Below are 15,135 nucleotides of genomic sequence, written 5' to 3'. Positions count from 1 at the left end.
GATACAAAGGGGCAAGTCCCAGGACCTAGGGCCAGGACATCTCTTAGTCCCCTGGGGCAGGATTCAGTTGAGAGCCATTGGCAGCTGCTGAGGCTCCCTTGGTCCTGAACAGGATACCTGGGTGGCCCACAATTGTAACCACCATACTCTATGATCCAGAAATTCTACCACTTGAAACGTCTCTCCCTGAAGCTCTCACAGGGGACCCCAGCAGGCACAGTATGGATGTTGGTCACAATATTAATTGTTAGGGGCAGGAATTGGAAGCCAGTTTGAGGAAGGTAAGTAAAATATGAAAATGTGTAGTGATTCAAAGAAATGGATTCACACAGCAATAGGGAACTTACCATTTATAACAATTAATATACATTCACAATAGCAATATACACTGGTCGGGAACCTATACAAGGCTGGATGTGGTGGCTCATTCCCGTAGTCCCAACACTTTGGGAGGCTGAGCTGGGAGGATCACTTGAGCCCAGGAGTAGGTGACCAGCCTGGGCAATAGAGTAAGAACCTATCTCTACAAATAATTATAATAACAGTAAATATCCAGGTGTGGTGGTGTGTGCCTGTAGTCCCAGCTACTCAGGTGGCAGAGGCAGGAGGATTACTTGAGCCTGGGTGGTTGAGCCTGGCTGACAAAACAAGACCCTATCTCAAAGAAAAGAACACATACTAAAGAACAAATAAGCATTAAACACACTGCAATGATTGTCTATAAAAGGAAGGGAATTGGGTTAAAAGAGAATAAATAAATAGACAAATCAATACCAAGGAATCTGGCTGGGCATGGTGACTCACGCCAATAATCCCAGAACTTTGGGAGGCTGAGGCAAGTGGATCATCTGAAGTCAGCAGTTCAAGATCAGCCTTGCCAACATGGTGAAACCCTGTCCCTACTTAAAAAAAAAAAAAGAAGAAGAAAGAAAGAAAAATTAGTTGTATGTGGTGGTTCACGCCTGTAATCCCAGGACTTAGTGAGGCTGAGGCTGGTAGATCACCTGATGTCAGGAGTTTGAGACCAGCGTGGTCAACACGGTGAAAAACAGTCACTACCAAAAATTACAAAAAATTGGCCGGGTGTGGTGGCACATGCCTGGAGTCCCAGCTACTTGGGAGGCTGAGGTGGGAGGATTATTTGAGTCTGGAAAGTGGAGGTTGCAGAGAGCCAAGATCATGTCACTGTACTCCAGCCTGGGTGACAGAGTGAGACTCTGTCTCAAATAAATAAATACATAAATAAATAAGCAAAACCATGGCATCTTGCATAGGTCAATGATGACAATGTGCCATAAATTGAAGATTTCTATGAATTCAATTACAATGAATTCAATTCTGCACCTGAGTCCCAGGGGGAAAAATCATAGTAGTGTCAGAAATTCCTAACCATTATTTAGATTACCCTCAGATTATTTCACATGGCTTTTTTTTTTCCACATCTAACCTGCAGTAGCTCTCCTTGAGCTGTGGTCCAGCTGATGTATCTATTTTTTAGGGAATCAGGGATGATTTCCCAGATGCTTTGGATAGATGTTTTCATATTTGAATCTAATTAGGGGCTTGCAAAAAAGCACGTAGACAAAGGTTTACATTCTGTCTTCACACTTTGGATTCGATTTGAAGAGAATGAATCCAAGCATGGGGTTTGAAAAGATGTTGCCAAGGGAAGTGGATCGTGGAGGAAATCAGGAGCTACGAGAAAGGGGAAGAGAGCGTTGTGTTGCTCCAGCCGGGTGGAGGGTGTTCCCGGAGGAAACACAAGTGAAAAGTGAAGTTTTACAATGAGGAGGAGAAACGAAGTTAAAGAGATCCTCAAGTATTTTTAAACTGTGAAACTGCCAAAGAGAATTTGAGGCAGAATGTACACAGTCCACATGGGGAAATGTTTTTTATAGAAAAAATCCAGTTTCTAGGATATTCTTATCACAGGGCTGGGAGGCAGAGAACAGATTCAGAACAATGGCTTTGTCGAACTCTTAATGCCAAGAGAGTCCAGCTTCTTGTCTGAAAGTCTGGACTCCTGAAAGCAAGAAAATGTAGACAGGAAGATACATTAAGAGGCAGCCTGGGTTCCAGTATTGACAGCCACAGCCCTGCGCTGTTCTTTCTGCAAGGTTCACTTTTCTTTGGGCCTCAGCTTGACCATCTATAAAAGGAAAAGGTCAACTTTTTTTTTTCTGAACTTTTAGGAACTGTTGCAAAAGAGTGATGTAAGGAAGTGTTGATAAAATCTCTGCCCCAGCTGTCAGGAAGCTACAGAGAAACAGCTGAGTCCCATCATATAAGCAACAAACTGATGCTATTTCTTTGGGAGGAGGAGAGAGAGCAGGAGGGGGGTCTGGGTAGTGGTGGGAGAGGAGAAAGAAGAGGAAAAATAAAAATAATATTTTAAGTGGAGTGACTGGTACTATTTGTCATTCTCTCAGTCGATGGTGGTGTGAGCATCTTACCACCCTTGTGAGAGCGTAGGGCTTTAAAATAAACAAACATACACACATAGATTTCCTATTATATGACCTCAGTGCAAGTCAGCTAAATCATCTGCGGCTCAATGGAAGTAGCAACAATTTATTCCCTCTGTAGAAAAAGTGGACCTGTTGGATTTATTGAAAACTGACATACCTGTATATGGACAGAAAACTGGATGATTTAATAATTTTTAGGGCAATTTTTGATCAGATGCGATTTCATTTTTAACTTACACGCATTATTAGGCATGTGCTATTATAATTGTCCCAGCATCAGATCACACTTCTTTATGAGGCAAAGTCTGCCTGCCTTTATAGAGATCAACAAATATTTTTTCTATCTTTTCTTGCAAAGAGGGAATAGGGACATGAGTCTTTGAATTGAACCGTAAGGAACCAATAAAGTGGAGACTTCAAGAAATTCATTCTGCAGAGTGTGGTGGTAGCAAAACAGTCCACACTTTACTTCCTGAGGCACCAATAGCATAATGACAACACCAGTGACAGGAGTATGGTGTCTGTGGTGTTGGCAGCATAGGCTGTGGCGTCTGGACTCAGTCGTGTGACTGTGGCACCTCTCTTGAGGTAAGTGGAGCGTCCTTCTCAGTCCGCAGTTACCAAACCTGGCTCTACAATCCTTCTGGATAGAAAGGTTACTCAAAACCTTTTTAGTCCTTTTTTTTTTTTTTTAAATCCTAAATTAGTCTGACTTTATTTCTGATGCTTGGAGCTAAGAATCTATGCAGACTTTGGAATTCAACTCTCATGAAAGATGCAAAAATACTTATTTAAATGTTTGGTTTATTCACCAAGGAATCCATCTGGATTTGTAGTTTTCATTGCGATAACTTGTTTAATTACTTTGTTGTTGATGATAATATATAGGGCTATTTAAATTTTGTATCTATTCTTGTGTTTTTGGCAATGTATGCCTTTTGATGTCTTTTATTATTTCTAACTTGTTGAAATTATTTATACTAACTTGCTCACACCGTTCCTTTATTATCTTTTAAATGTTGATAGGAGATCAACATTAAAGAGAGGCTATACCCTCTTTTATCACTGTTAATCTCCATCTGAGTCTTCTCTTTTATTTTGATCAGTCTATCTAGAAGTTTGTTGATTTTTCTAATCTAGTCAAACAACTTTAGTTTCATTAACTTTTTCCATAGTTTGTATATTGATATTTTATTAATTCTGCTTATTATTATTTTTTCTACTTATTTGGATTTAATTTTCCTGAATTTTCTAGTTTCTTAAGGTATAAGCTTATATCTTTTATTTTAGACCTTTTTTTCCTAATGTAATCATTTAAAGCTATACATTTTCCTCTAAAGAATTGCTTTAGCTGCATCTGATGAATATGTATGTTGTGTTTCATATTCATTTAGTTAAAACTGTTTTGGATTTTCTCTTGTGGCTTCTTTTATGATCCGTGAGATTCCCAGAAATAATTTCTCCAAATATTTGGAGATTGTTAAATCTCTTTATTTATTACTGATTCTTATTATACTGGAACTATATCCTGTGTGATTTCAACCTTTTTAAATGTATGCAAACTTTTTTTAAATGGATTAGAATGTTGTTTATCTTGGCAAATGTTCCATGTGCCATTGAAAAGAGAAGCATTTTGCTGCTGTTGGGTGAAGTGGTGAAGTGTTCAAACAATGTCAAGTCAATTAAGTCCCACTGGATTGATATTTTTATCCAGGATTTCTGAATCCTTATAGATTTTACCTTTCTTCCATTAATTACTAACAGAAGTATTGAAATTTTCAACTATAGTTTGTATTTGTCTCTTTTCCCTTTTAATCCTACCATGTTTGCTTTATGTATTTTGAGGAATTTTTTGGTGCATGCATCTTTAAGTGTGTTATATGCACATATATACATTATATAACATATTGATATTGATATTTGAGCATTGTGTCCTTATAAAATGTCTTTTTTATCTCTGATAATAGTTATTGTACTGAAGTCTGCTTTGTCTGGTATTAATATAGTAATGCTAGTCTCATAATTAGTTTCTGCATGGCATACTTCCTCCTATCATTTTCTTTTAAACCATTTGTGTGTTTATTTTTAAAGTAAGTTTTCTGTAGATATCTATTAATCTTTGATATTCAGAAACAAAAAATAGAATTCTAAAGAAATCTGGGGAATTCCTTAAATTATATGAGTCTGTATTTTTCATAACACTTTTTTGCTAAAGTCCACATTTGTAAATAGATTTTTTTCAGTAACATAAAAGTAATCTCTACCTGACATAGACATTAGAAAATAAAAAATATTTCAAAGGAGAATATTAGCACAAAATAAATGCCACGCAAAAATCACTTAAAATTTTGAAAAATAATACCATGAAATATAATACCCTAAAAGGTAGCATTAAAACATTGAAACACATAAAGCTTTAATTGTCCTATACACTAGTCCCTTCTCTTTTTTCCTGGCAAACCTTACACATGTGGAAAGTTTTCATTTATTTTTGCATTGATGTTGATTGAATGACCAAGGGTGTATTCGAAAGCATTTGCAAATTGGGCTTTAGGGCACATGTTTCTTCATATCAGATTATATCCTTTTTTAACAATAAAAATATTTTGCTTGCTTGCCTCGATTTTGATTTTTGCCAATGAGATTGATATTCTTTTTGCAATGCAAGTTTTATATCCGTTTCTAATCTTATTGGAGAGTATTCCACAAACGTGTTTACAGCCTGGCAACAGCTACGACTGAGACTAACTGAGGAGTTATGGCTACTCTTCTCCGGCCTGCCTTCCCTGGTTTCTGTAAATGTTTATTTTAACCTTAGACTCTGCACATCAGTAGTTCCTGTTCATACTTTTGAGTTGACATCAGTGAATTCCTTAAAACTATTAGGTTGGTGCAAAAGTAATTGCGGTTTTTGCCATTAAAAGTAATGAAAAGGAATATCTTTATCTTTATTGTTAAGCTTGAATTTGCACCCAAGATTTATACTTTTCTTGTTTTCCCAATTTCTTAACTGCAATATAAAAATTTCCCAAAATGGAGAAGGAATTTCCACATGGAAACATGAAGCATGTATTTGGTCTTGTTTCTTCATCAAGTCTGATCATCTGTAGCTCTTAACGGGTATGTTAGGCTATTATATTTAATATAATTATTAATATGGTAGGATTTAAGTCTACCATTTCACTATTTGTTTTCTATTTCTCTCATCTGTTGTTGGCTTCTTTTGAAACAACCGAGTACTTTTTAGTATTCCATTTGATTTTTACCTTACGCTTATGAGGTATACATTTTTGTTCCGTTTTTCAGCAATTGCTTATGGCTTGCCATGTGTATCTTTACTTCTTTAAAGGCTACTTTGAAATACTATTATGTTACTTCAAATTTAACATAAGCACCTTTCCAACCTCCCATCCTTTGTGCTATTGTGCTCAGACATTTTAATTCTGCAGATACTTTGAACTGCACTACCATCTATATCTCTACCTTTTTAAAGTTACCCTATCTAAAAAATTGAAAACCTATTTCATGATTGCTCACTTATTAGCCATTTCTGGCAGTGTGTTTACTGGAGTTGTTGATGCACAGCATGTTTACTGGAGATGTATGTATGCTCACGTGAGGCATTCTTCCTTTACCAGTCCAAATGTTATACCAGTTACACTCTGCCATTTTGCCTCTTTGTGGCCATGCTTGAGCCTGCTTACCCAACTCCTGTGATCTCACTGGGAAGCTGCTGATCAGCAATTATAGGTGTTTCATTGGCTGTGACACATTATTATTTTAGAGAGATAGTTTAATTATTATTTTAGAGAGATAGTTATTTTAGAGAAATATTATTTTAGAGAGAGAGTTTTATATTATTATTTTAGAGAGATAGTTTAATAATTACCTCACCATCACTTGATGGTTGCCTGACATTCCTGATTGGTAAGGGAGACAGTAAGGGGGCAGGGGGGGCCTTCTGCCCTGTCCCTGTCTGACTAGCTACCTACCATAACAGTTATACTAGTACTAGTGATAAACCTATCACTGGTGCCTATGACAGGGACTTGCACATGGTAGAGGACCAACGATTACCTGTTGAATTAATAAACAAGACCCCTCTTATGTCCCTACAAATAGCAGAGATGCTTCTCTCACCCCTTATTTGGAATCTACTCTCAATCATACATAAGACTGTAAGATTAGTCAACTCACTCTCATCAGATGGTTAACGTGTTTGTGGTTAATCCAATCCAATTACTTGTTCCAATAATTAGACCCATGCTGGATGTGTTCTTTCACATCAACCCCACCTTCTCTGAAACTGTCTCAGAACCAGTGGCTTTGTTGGGCACTGGAGGTACATAAAGAAGAAGACATATATGCTGTCTTAGGGTCTTCATGGGTCTCCAGCCAGGAGTCAGATGACATCACTACAATCGTAAGCTGGTGATGCCAGAGAGGTATGAATGGAGAATAGAGTTGAAATTCATGTGGAAGTGACCACTGCAGTGGTCAGGGAAGCTTTAAAAAGAAAGTGACAAGTAAACTGGGTTTTGATTTTAAAAAAATATATAGGAATTTCTTTTCTGCATGTGAGTACATATCTAAAGTAGAATAGCCAGTGATGATGAGTGTTTTTTCAGATGTTTGGCCTCATATATGTCTTCTTTTGAAAAGTGTCTATTCATGTCCTTTGCCCACTTTTGAATGGATTTGTTTTTTTCTTGTAAATCTGTTTTAGTTATTTGTAGATTTTGGATATAAGTCCTTTGTCAGATGAGTAAAGTGCAAAATTTTTTCTCATTCTGTTGGTTGCTGGTTCACTGTAATGATTGTCTCATTTGCTGTACAGGAGCTCTGGCGTTTAATTAGGTCCCATTTGTCTATTTTGGCTTTTGTTGCAAATGCTTTTGGTGTTTTAGTCATGAAGTCCTTGCCTACGCCTATGTCCTGAATGGTTTTGTCTAGATTTTCTTCTAGGGTTTTTATGGTGTTAGGTCTTATGTTTAAGTCTTTAATCCATCTCGAGTTAATTTTAGTGTAAGGTGTCAGGAAGGGGTCCAGTTTCTGCTTTCTGCACATGGCTAGCCAGTCTCCAAAACACCATTTATTAAACAGGGAATCCTTTCCCCATTGCTTGTTTTTGTCAAGTTTGTCAAAGATCAGATGGTTGTAGATGTGTGGTGTTGCCTCTGAGGCCTCTGTTCTGTTCCATTGGTCTATATCTCTGTTTTGGTATCAGTACCATGCAGTTTTGATTACTGTAGCCTTGTAATATAGTTTGAAGTCTTGTAGTGTGATGCCTCTGGCTTTATTCTTTTTGCTTAGGAAAGTCTTGGCTATGTGGGCTCTCTTTTGGTTCCATATGAAGTTTAAGGGTTTTTTTTCCAGTTCTGTGAAGAAGCTGATTGGTAGCTCGATGAGGATAGCATTGAATCTATAAATTACTTTGGGCAGTATGGCCATTTTTACAATATTGATTCTTCTTAACCCTGAGCATGGACTGTTTTTCCACCTGTTTGTGTCCTCTCTTATTTCATTGAGCAGTGGTTTGTAGTTCTTGAAGAGGTCCTTTACATCCTTTGTTAGTTGTATTCTTAGGTATTCTGTTCTCTTTGTAGCAATTGTGAATGGGAATTCGCTCATGATTTGGCTCTCTGTTAGTCTGTTATTGGTGCATAGGAATGCTTGTGATTTCCACACATTGATTTTGTATCCTGAGACTTTGCTGAAGTTGCTTATCAGTTTCAGGAGATTTTGGGCTGAGATGATAGGTCTTCTAAATACACAATCATGTCATCTGCAAATAGAGACAATTTGACTTCCTCCCTTCCTAATTGAATACCCTTTATTTTTTTTTTCTTGCCTAATTGCTCTGGCTAGAACTTCCAGTACTATATCGAATAGGAGTGGTGAGAGAGGGCATCCTTGTCTAGTGCCAGGTTTCAAAGGGAATGCTTCCAGTTTTTGCCCATTCAGGATGATATTGGCTGTAGGTTTGTCGTAAATAGCTTTTATTATTTTGAGATACGTTCCTTCAATATCTAGTTTATTTACCATCTCACGCCAGTTAGAATGGCAGTCATTAAAAAATCTGGAGACAACAGATGCTGGAGAGGATGTGGAGAAATAGGAACACTTTCACACTGTTGGTGGGAGTGTAAATCAGTTCAACCATTGTGGAAGACAGAGTGGCACCTCCTCAAGGACCTAGGAATAGAAATCCCATTTGACCCAGCAATCCCATTACTGGGTATATACCTAAAGGATTATAAATTGTTCTATTATAAAGACACGTGCACACGTATGTTCACTGTGGCACTGTTTACAATAGCAGAGACCTGGAATCAACCCAAATGCCATGGATGATAGAATGGACAAGGAAAATGTGGCACATTTACACCATGGAATACTATGCAGCCATAAAAAACAATGAGTCTGTGTCCTTTGTAGGGACCTGGATGAATCTGGAAACCATCATTCTCAGCAAACTGACACAAGAACAGAAAATCAAACACTGCATGTTCTTACTCATAGGTGGGTGTTGAACAATGAGAACACATGGACACAGGGAGAGGAGCATCACACACTGGGGTCTGTTGTCAGGAGGGCCAGGGGAGGGTCAGCAGGGGATGGGGAAGCTGGGGAGGAATAACACGGGGAGAAATGCCAGATACAGGCAATGGGGGATGGAGGCAGCAAACCACATTGCCATGTAGGTACGTATGCAACAATCCTGCATGATCTGCACATGTACCCCAGAACCTAAAGTACAAAAATAAATAAATAAATAAATAAAGCAGAATAGTATAACCATTCCAAAACATATATATACATTTCTGTGGTTCAGTTTAATGCCCACAGGCCAGAAGAAGGCTCAGAGCTTTCTCTGTGACTGTAAAGTTTATCCAAGCCACCTTGGACACCTTCACATGCTTTGCTTAAGCAAAGCTGCTTGTGCTTGTCAGAGGAGTTTCTGCATATTCTGAATATCCAGGGAATCTCTTGGCCCTACAGGTGGCACAGGAAACCCTGGAGAGGAAATGCGTCCCTGTTGGTGAAAGGATCTCTCCTAGCTTTTGGCGAGGGTGAGCAGTGTAGAGGAAGCATAATAAACTCTTAGGCAACATCTGATTTCCAACAGCTGTCCCACTTCTGAGGCTTCATGCTTTCAGCGCTGCCACTGCCAATGCAACATCCTCTGGTTTAAGGTTAGGTACCAGAAATATTTCTGCCAGAAGTCCATGATGTAATCAAAAAGGGATTCTCATAGACTTGCACAATTTTAGGATCTGGGAGAAGAAGCCTTACCCAGCTCCACTTTGAGACTGTCCCTCAGTCTGTCCAACAATGAAATCGCCCGACATCTAACTTTGAGGCCAGATTCTTGGGTCAGTTCCTACCTTTATGTGTGTAGCAAAGAACTCCTCCAAACGCTTCCCTCCTCCACCCGTCCATCCCCACAGACATGTACCTCAGTGCCCTTAGCTTGCTCCTAAATGAGTAAACAAAGCTTCAGTAACATATAAACATGATTTATGAAAACAAATCTCTCCCTAAATCTGCTTAGAGAAGCCGTGTCACATAACTGTAAGCAAAGATGAAAGACCACGATTAACAGGGTCCACATCTGTTTGGGGGAGGATGCAACTTGAGTCTCTGCCAGCCTCTACCTCAGAGAGTGTGTGCACTAGGTCAGTGATGAAACTCGTGGCCCATCTGTACTTCCTGTGTACCCTGCACTGTGCCGAGAGCTTCCCATGCGCTGGATCTCATGGAGGTTCAGTCATCTGAAGAGGTGGTCCTGTATTCACCATGTTGCAAGTGAGTGGACAGAGGAGTGGAAAGGATGAGAGCTGGTGCAGAGAAGAGCTGGGGCACCAGCAGTAGGACTGGAGGCACGGCAATGTCTTGGGTTACCACCTGGTGGACAAACTACATAGGTGAAGATTGATAACACAACAAAACTGGGCCTGATTTATCAAATTAGGATGTCTCCATTGATCCAGTTGCTTGGATCATGTGTTAATTCTCTGCTGTTCCCTTTCTCATGTAAGCACCACCTGTCTTCCACAGTATATTGTGAAGCTGAAGATTCACTCCACTAGATCAATGGGGACATTAATTGGGGCATGTTTGAGGTGGGGAGAGGAGGGAGAGTCTATGTCTAGTTAACCTCAGCAAAGGGGATGCCTCCGTGTGTAGGGATGTCAAGGCCCTGGCCCCGTATCATCCCCAGACAGGCCCTGTATCACCCTGGGATCTCTGCAAGGACAGAATCCGTGTGTCATTTTGGGAACTTCTAAGATGCTAATCAGAGGACTTCCCCTCTGAGTCCTCAAACAAATAAGAAGTAGATCCAAGGGTCAAGGATGAATTAAAATATCAGCATGGTTGTTTGCAGAGCTGGAATGGATCTGCAGAGTGTCCAAGGCCCCCTGTCTTCCTCTGTCTAGTCTCAGGCCATGGACAGAGTCCAGGGGACTGTGTGCCCACTGTTTTCTGAAAGCAGAGACAAAACTAGGCCCTGGACTTGCCATGAGGAGGGATATCTGCCACACAGAAGCAGAAGCCAAGAGCATCTTTCCCCTGTGGTCCCTAAAGGAAAAATTGAGGAAGACCACAGGGAATAGCAAATCTTTCACAGCTTAAGCCACCCATAAACATCAGATTCTTCTCACCCTCTCCAGCAGCTGTCCTTTCGGAATGAGGGAATGGAGTGGGAATTTTTTCCTCAATACTTTCAGGGCAGAAGTCACCATTGGCTATTCTCTGGATGTCTGTGTTTTTCCCAAATTCCTATACTGAAATTCACCCGAAGGTGATGGCCTTAAGTCATGGAGGTGGAGCCCTTATGCATGGGATTAGTGGTCTTATTAAAGAGGCCCAAGAGAGATCTCTTGCCTCTTCCACCATGTGAGAACACAGCGAGAAGTCATCATCTAGGAACCAGAAAGCTGATTTACCAGACGTGGAATCCGCCAGCATCTTGGCCTTGGACTTCCCAGCCTCCAGAACTGTGAGAAATAAATACCAGTCATGTATGCACCACCCAGTCTATAGTATTTGGTTATAGCGGCCTTAATGTACCAAAACATCATTCCTATGCCCACCAGCAGAATGAAGAATAGGAATCATCGTTGACCTCCATCACACCTTCCTGCATCCACACCCTTGTCATGGCCTCATTGCAGGTGGCATATGCTTCCCTGACTCTGGGCTCTGAGGTTGGCTGTATGTTTTACGTTTAGCCAGTGGAGTGTAGATGAACACAGCAGGGTGCCAATTTTGAGATGAGGCCTTTAGAAGCCCTTGGGTTTCAGTAGACCCTCTTGTGCCTCCGGTATCACCACGGGGAGAACAAGCCCCAGTTAGCTCTCTGGTCCAAAAAGAGCGAGGGAGAGGTGGAAAGAGACATGGTAGACACCCTAGCAATCCCAGATGCAGAGCAGCTTAGTCAAGCCCATTCTAGATCATCCAAACCCCAGCCAACTCATAGACACACAGGTGGTAATGCAGGATTGCATTCATGAGTTTTGGAGCTGTCTGTTATGCAGCAAGAGCTAACTCAAACACTTACCTTTTATATTTATTTTGGAATCCCCCAGGCTTAGCAAAACTCCCAGAATAGTGTAGGTGCTCATAAAAAAACGAATGAATGAAATCCCATTTTTGTAAACAAACTCGTCATCATGTCTCACTAATGGCTGGCATACACTGCAATGTTTATCTATGTCATTTTGGATGAAAAAAAAAAAAAAAGCAAGAAGTAACTTCTCTTGATATGAGTTGCTAAGCATTTAAAGTCCTAGGAGTCAGAGATCATCTGGCTATCTTTAATGTCACCTGTAGGCAGCTGGTGCATCACATGCCAGGGTTCGATGAAACCAGCCTCCTTCACCCCCCACTAAACTCTGATGGGATGAAATGAGCCAATATGGCCACACGTTTATCTGGAGTCAATCCTGATTCTGACTGTGCGGCCACCTTTTCCCTCAGGCATGTGAGTCCCATCAGAGGTTGCCAGTATGACATCAGATCCACTTTTTCTCCTATTTTTCAGAGGAAACGTTCCAATACATCCGAGGAAACACATGCCTTCCCAGACTGGCCTGATGCTGTTTCCCAGGAGCTGCATTCTGGAAGGTGGACCATCAGGTGGAAGAAGTATTCTTCAGAGAGCTGCCTTCCCAAGGGAATGGTGACAGCTGGCGCTTGCCGGGGAGTCCTGCTGCCTTCCGAGGTGTGAAGGGAAGGCATGCACTGTGCATATGCTGTACCATACAGTTTTGCCTACAACTGCTTGTAGCTTCATTGTAGCTGTGAATGCTCTGTTCCTCTCCTTTTCACCCCTGAAGATTCGCGAACATGCAGGATTGAGCTGTGCGAGGCATAGCACTCCCCACATGGTAGGCGAAGGAGGATGTGGGTCTGATGGTTCTACCCACCCAGGCGGATGGACATGTGTTCCGGGATATCAGAGCTTGTGGCTGACCAACCCACAAGTCCACAGGCAGCCCCCCAACATGGCTGTGTCGACATTTTGGGTTTCATTGAAGGTTTTAACTGGTACAGACTTTACAAAGGCAAAAATATTTCTCGAGGAAGTGGACATGAAAGGTCTGTAATCAGAGGCTGTGTAAAATGAGAAGCCATCAGTTGCAGAAAAGCAAGCACTGATTAATGACCTATCTACATCGTACATGGTTTCAGGACTGCATGGAGATAAGCTTAAAGACGCTGGCCTAAAAACTATGAATGTGCTTCCGTCTTTGCCAGGTAGGATAAGAGAGCCTTGCAGACTTGCTTCTAACTAGAGAGGAGGAGAGGCTGAGAAGGGAGAGGGAGAAGAGGAGGAGAGGGTCTTGTCAAAATCTTTTTAGCGCACAAAACTAATTTTGTTCATCTTGGATTTGGTGAGCTGGATAATATTCTGTGCACGGCTCCTAAATGAATTATTAAATGTCAACTCAAGATGGCTTAACTAAAATACTCAATTTAATAACCAAAAGTATCTAAGGTAACAACAACAATTTTGCAGGTGAATGTAGAGTTGTCAAATCAAACTGTTATAGACAAGCATTTGGGGTTTTCACATAATCTCCTTCCACATCTCATCTCCTGTCACTAAATACCCACTCTAGTGAGCACGTTCCATCTAAATAAAGATCATCCCTTCGGTGCCAGCTTCTTTTTACTCAGATTGAACCAGAAAACCTTTTTTTTTTCCTAAAATATAAAGCTAAACAAGATCTCAGTCACAACCACCAAATCTTTATTAATGCATTCCTTGTGCTACTTCTGAATATTAATAAAAATTAATAATTAATTTTGCCTTTGGCATTGCAAGATATACTAGTTTTAATTAGTGTACTGTACTCCTATACAATTAAAAAATAATTGATGTCCACGCTTATTGGCGGCGTCTGTGATCTTCTTTTCTGTTGTTGTCAACAAATCCCTTAAAAAACAAGTTCAAGAATGTTGTGCTGTCCACTTGATTTACACACCCAAAGTAACAGGCAAATCTTTTATGATGAAACAGAACAGTTTTCTGTTTAAATTATACACAAGTATATTAACTAGAAAGAGAAAATTAAAAGCTGATGGCTACAAGGAATAATGGAAAGTCTATAAAAATGTTTTATCTATCAACAAATTTGCCTGGAAAATATCAATGGTTGCCACCATCTCTCTGCTGAAACATGGAGAGGCCATCTTGGATCTGTTATGTCAATTCCACCAAGCATTTAATTCTGACGTCCTCCTTAATCAGCTTCAGTTATTTAAATTCGGCATATCATGTTACTGTTCTAGTACATCATTTTAATTGTGCCATGAACTACTTTATTATAGAATGCTTAAGTATTTCCCTGTGCCTCCTTCCTCTGTCTGAACAATGCCAGCTACAGAGAGAAAGCCCATGGTGAAGGGAGAGAATAGCTTCCTTTGAAAATATTTGTGTTAAGAATCTTGCATAGAGAGAGGGTGGTTGTTGTTTTAGCAAGAAATAATTCAAATCCCACAGCATATGATTCTTAGTTTTCTTTCTTAGAACCAGGATTTTTATTTTTTTTTAACAAAATCTCCATTGAACAATTACAGATATGTCTGTAATACCGAGAAGTAATAGGCTAAGAGGAAAGAGACCTAGGAACACATACGGCAAGGAAGAAAGAGTCAATGTGAGATGAGGATTTCACACTTTACCCCAGACTCACTGGTTAATAAGGATGTTTAAGGCAGAAGATCACAGATTGATGCAAATTTTTATTTTATCATAGTCACGATCTTAATAGCAATTTTAATTTTTTTAAAAAACTGCTATACCACAGTATCTGTCCAAAAATGTAATCTTTGGTTTATTTTCCATAAGAGAATTGCCTTCAGAGAACTTACCACAATCTAAAGTCATCTTAGCCATGTATCTGTTTACTTGTTCACAATCTGCGACTCCTACTAGGTCCAAGAGCATGAGCCCCAGTGCCTGGCTGCTCCCTTCACAGCTACACTCACAGTGCCAAGCATGGGCACTGTGTCTAGCAGAGCACTGACATTTCACAAACATCCGTGGAATGAATGTATTAATTCTGACTATAAATATGGGTTTTTTTCTCCCCCTTTCTATAGTCTTTCAAATTTTCTTTTTCCATGCCCATCAAAATATGAATAGGTTAACAAA

The 15,135-nt window shown here is 40.0% G+C and overlaps 1 protein-coding gene and 1 long non-coding RNA gene across 2 annotated transcripts; both read left to right on the top strand.

Moving 5' to 3' along the window:
* The first annotated feature begins 6,156 nt into the window (after nucleotides 1-6,156).
* LOC119467138 lies at nucleotides 6,157-13,303 on the top strand. Its single transcript, XR_005195670.1, has 4 exons — nucleotides 6,157-6,218; nucleotides 6,784-6,913; nucleotides 11,382-11,472; nucleotides 12,517-13,303. It is a non-coding gene; the product is annotated as an uncharacterized LOC119467138 (long non-coding RNA).
* LOC108283542 lies at nucleotides 12,725-13,081 on the top strand. Its single transcript, XM_017499908.2, has one exon. The coding sequence runs from the start codon at nucleotides 12,725-12,727 to the stop codon at nucleotides 13,079-13,081; it is 357 nt and encodes a 118-aa protein (XP_017355397.2).
* Nucleotides 13,304-15,135: the final 1,832 nt, after the last annotated feature.

This window comes from Cebus imitator, unplaced genomic scaffold (assembly GCF_001604975.1).
Source record: "Cebus imitator isolate Cc_AM_T3 unplaced genomic scaffold, Cebus_imitator-1.0 Scaffold261, whole genome shotgun sequence".
NCBI classification, from domain to species: domain Eukaryota; kingdom Metazoa; phylum Chordata; class Mammalia; order Primates; family Cebidae; genus Cebus; species Cebus imitator.
Note: the sequence above shows the minus strand (reverse complement) of the source record. Positions and strands in the feature narration are given on the sequence as shown.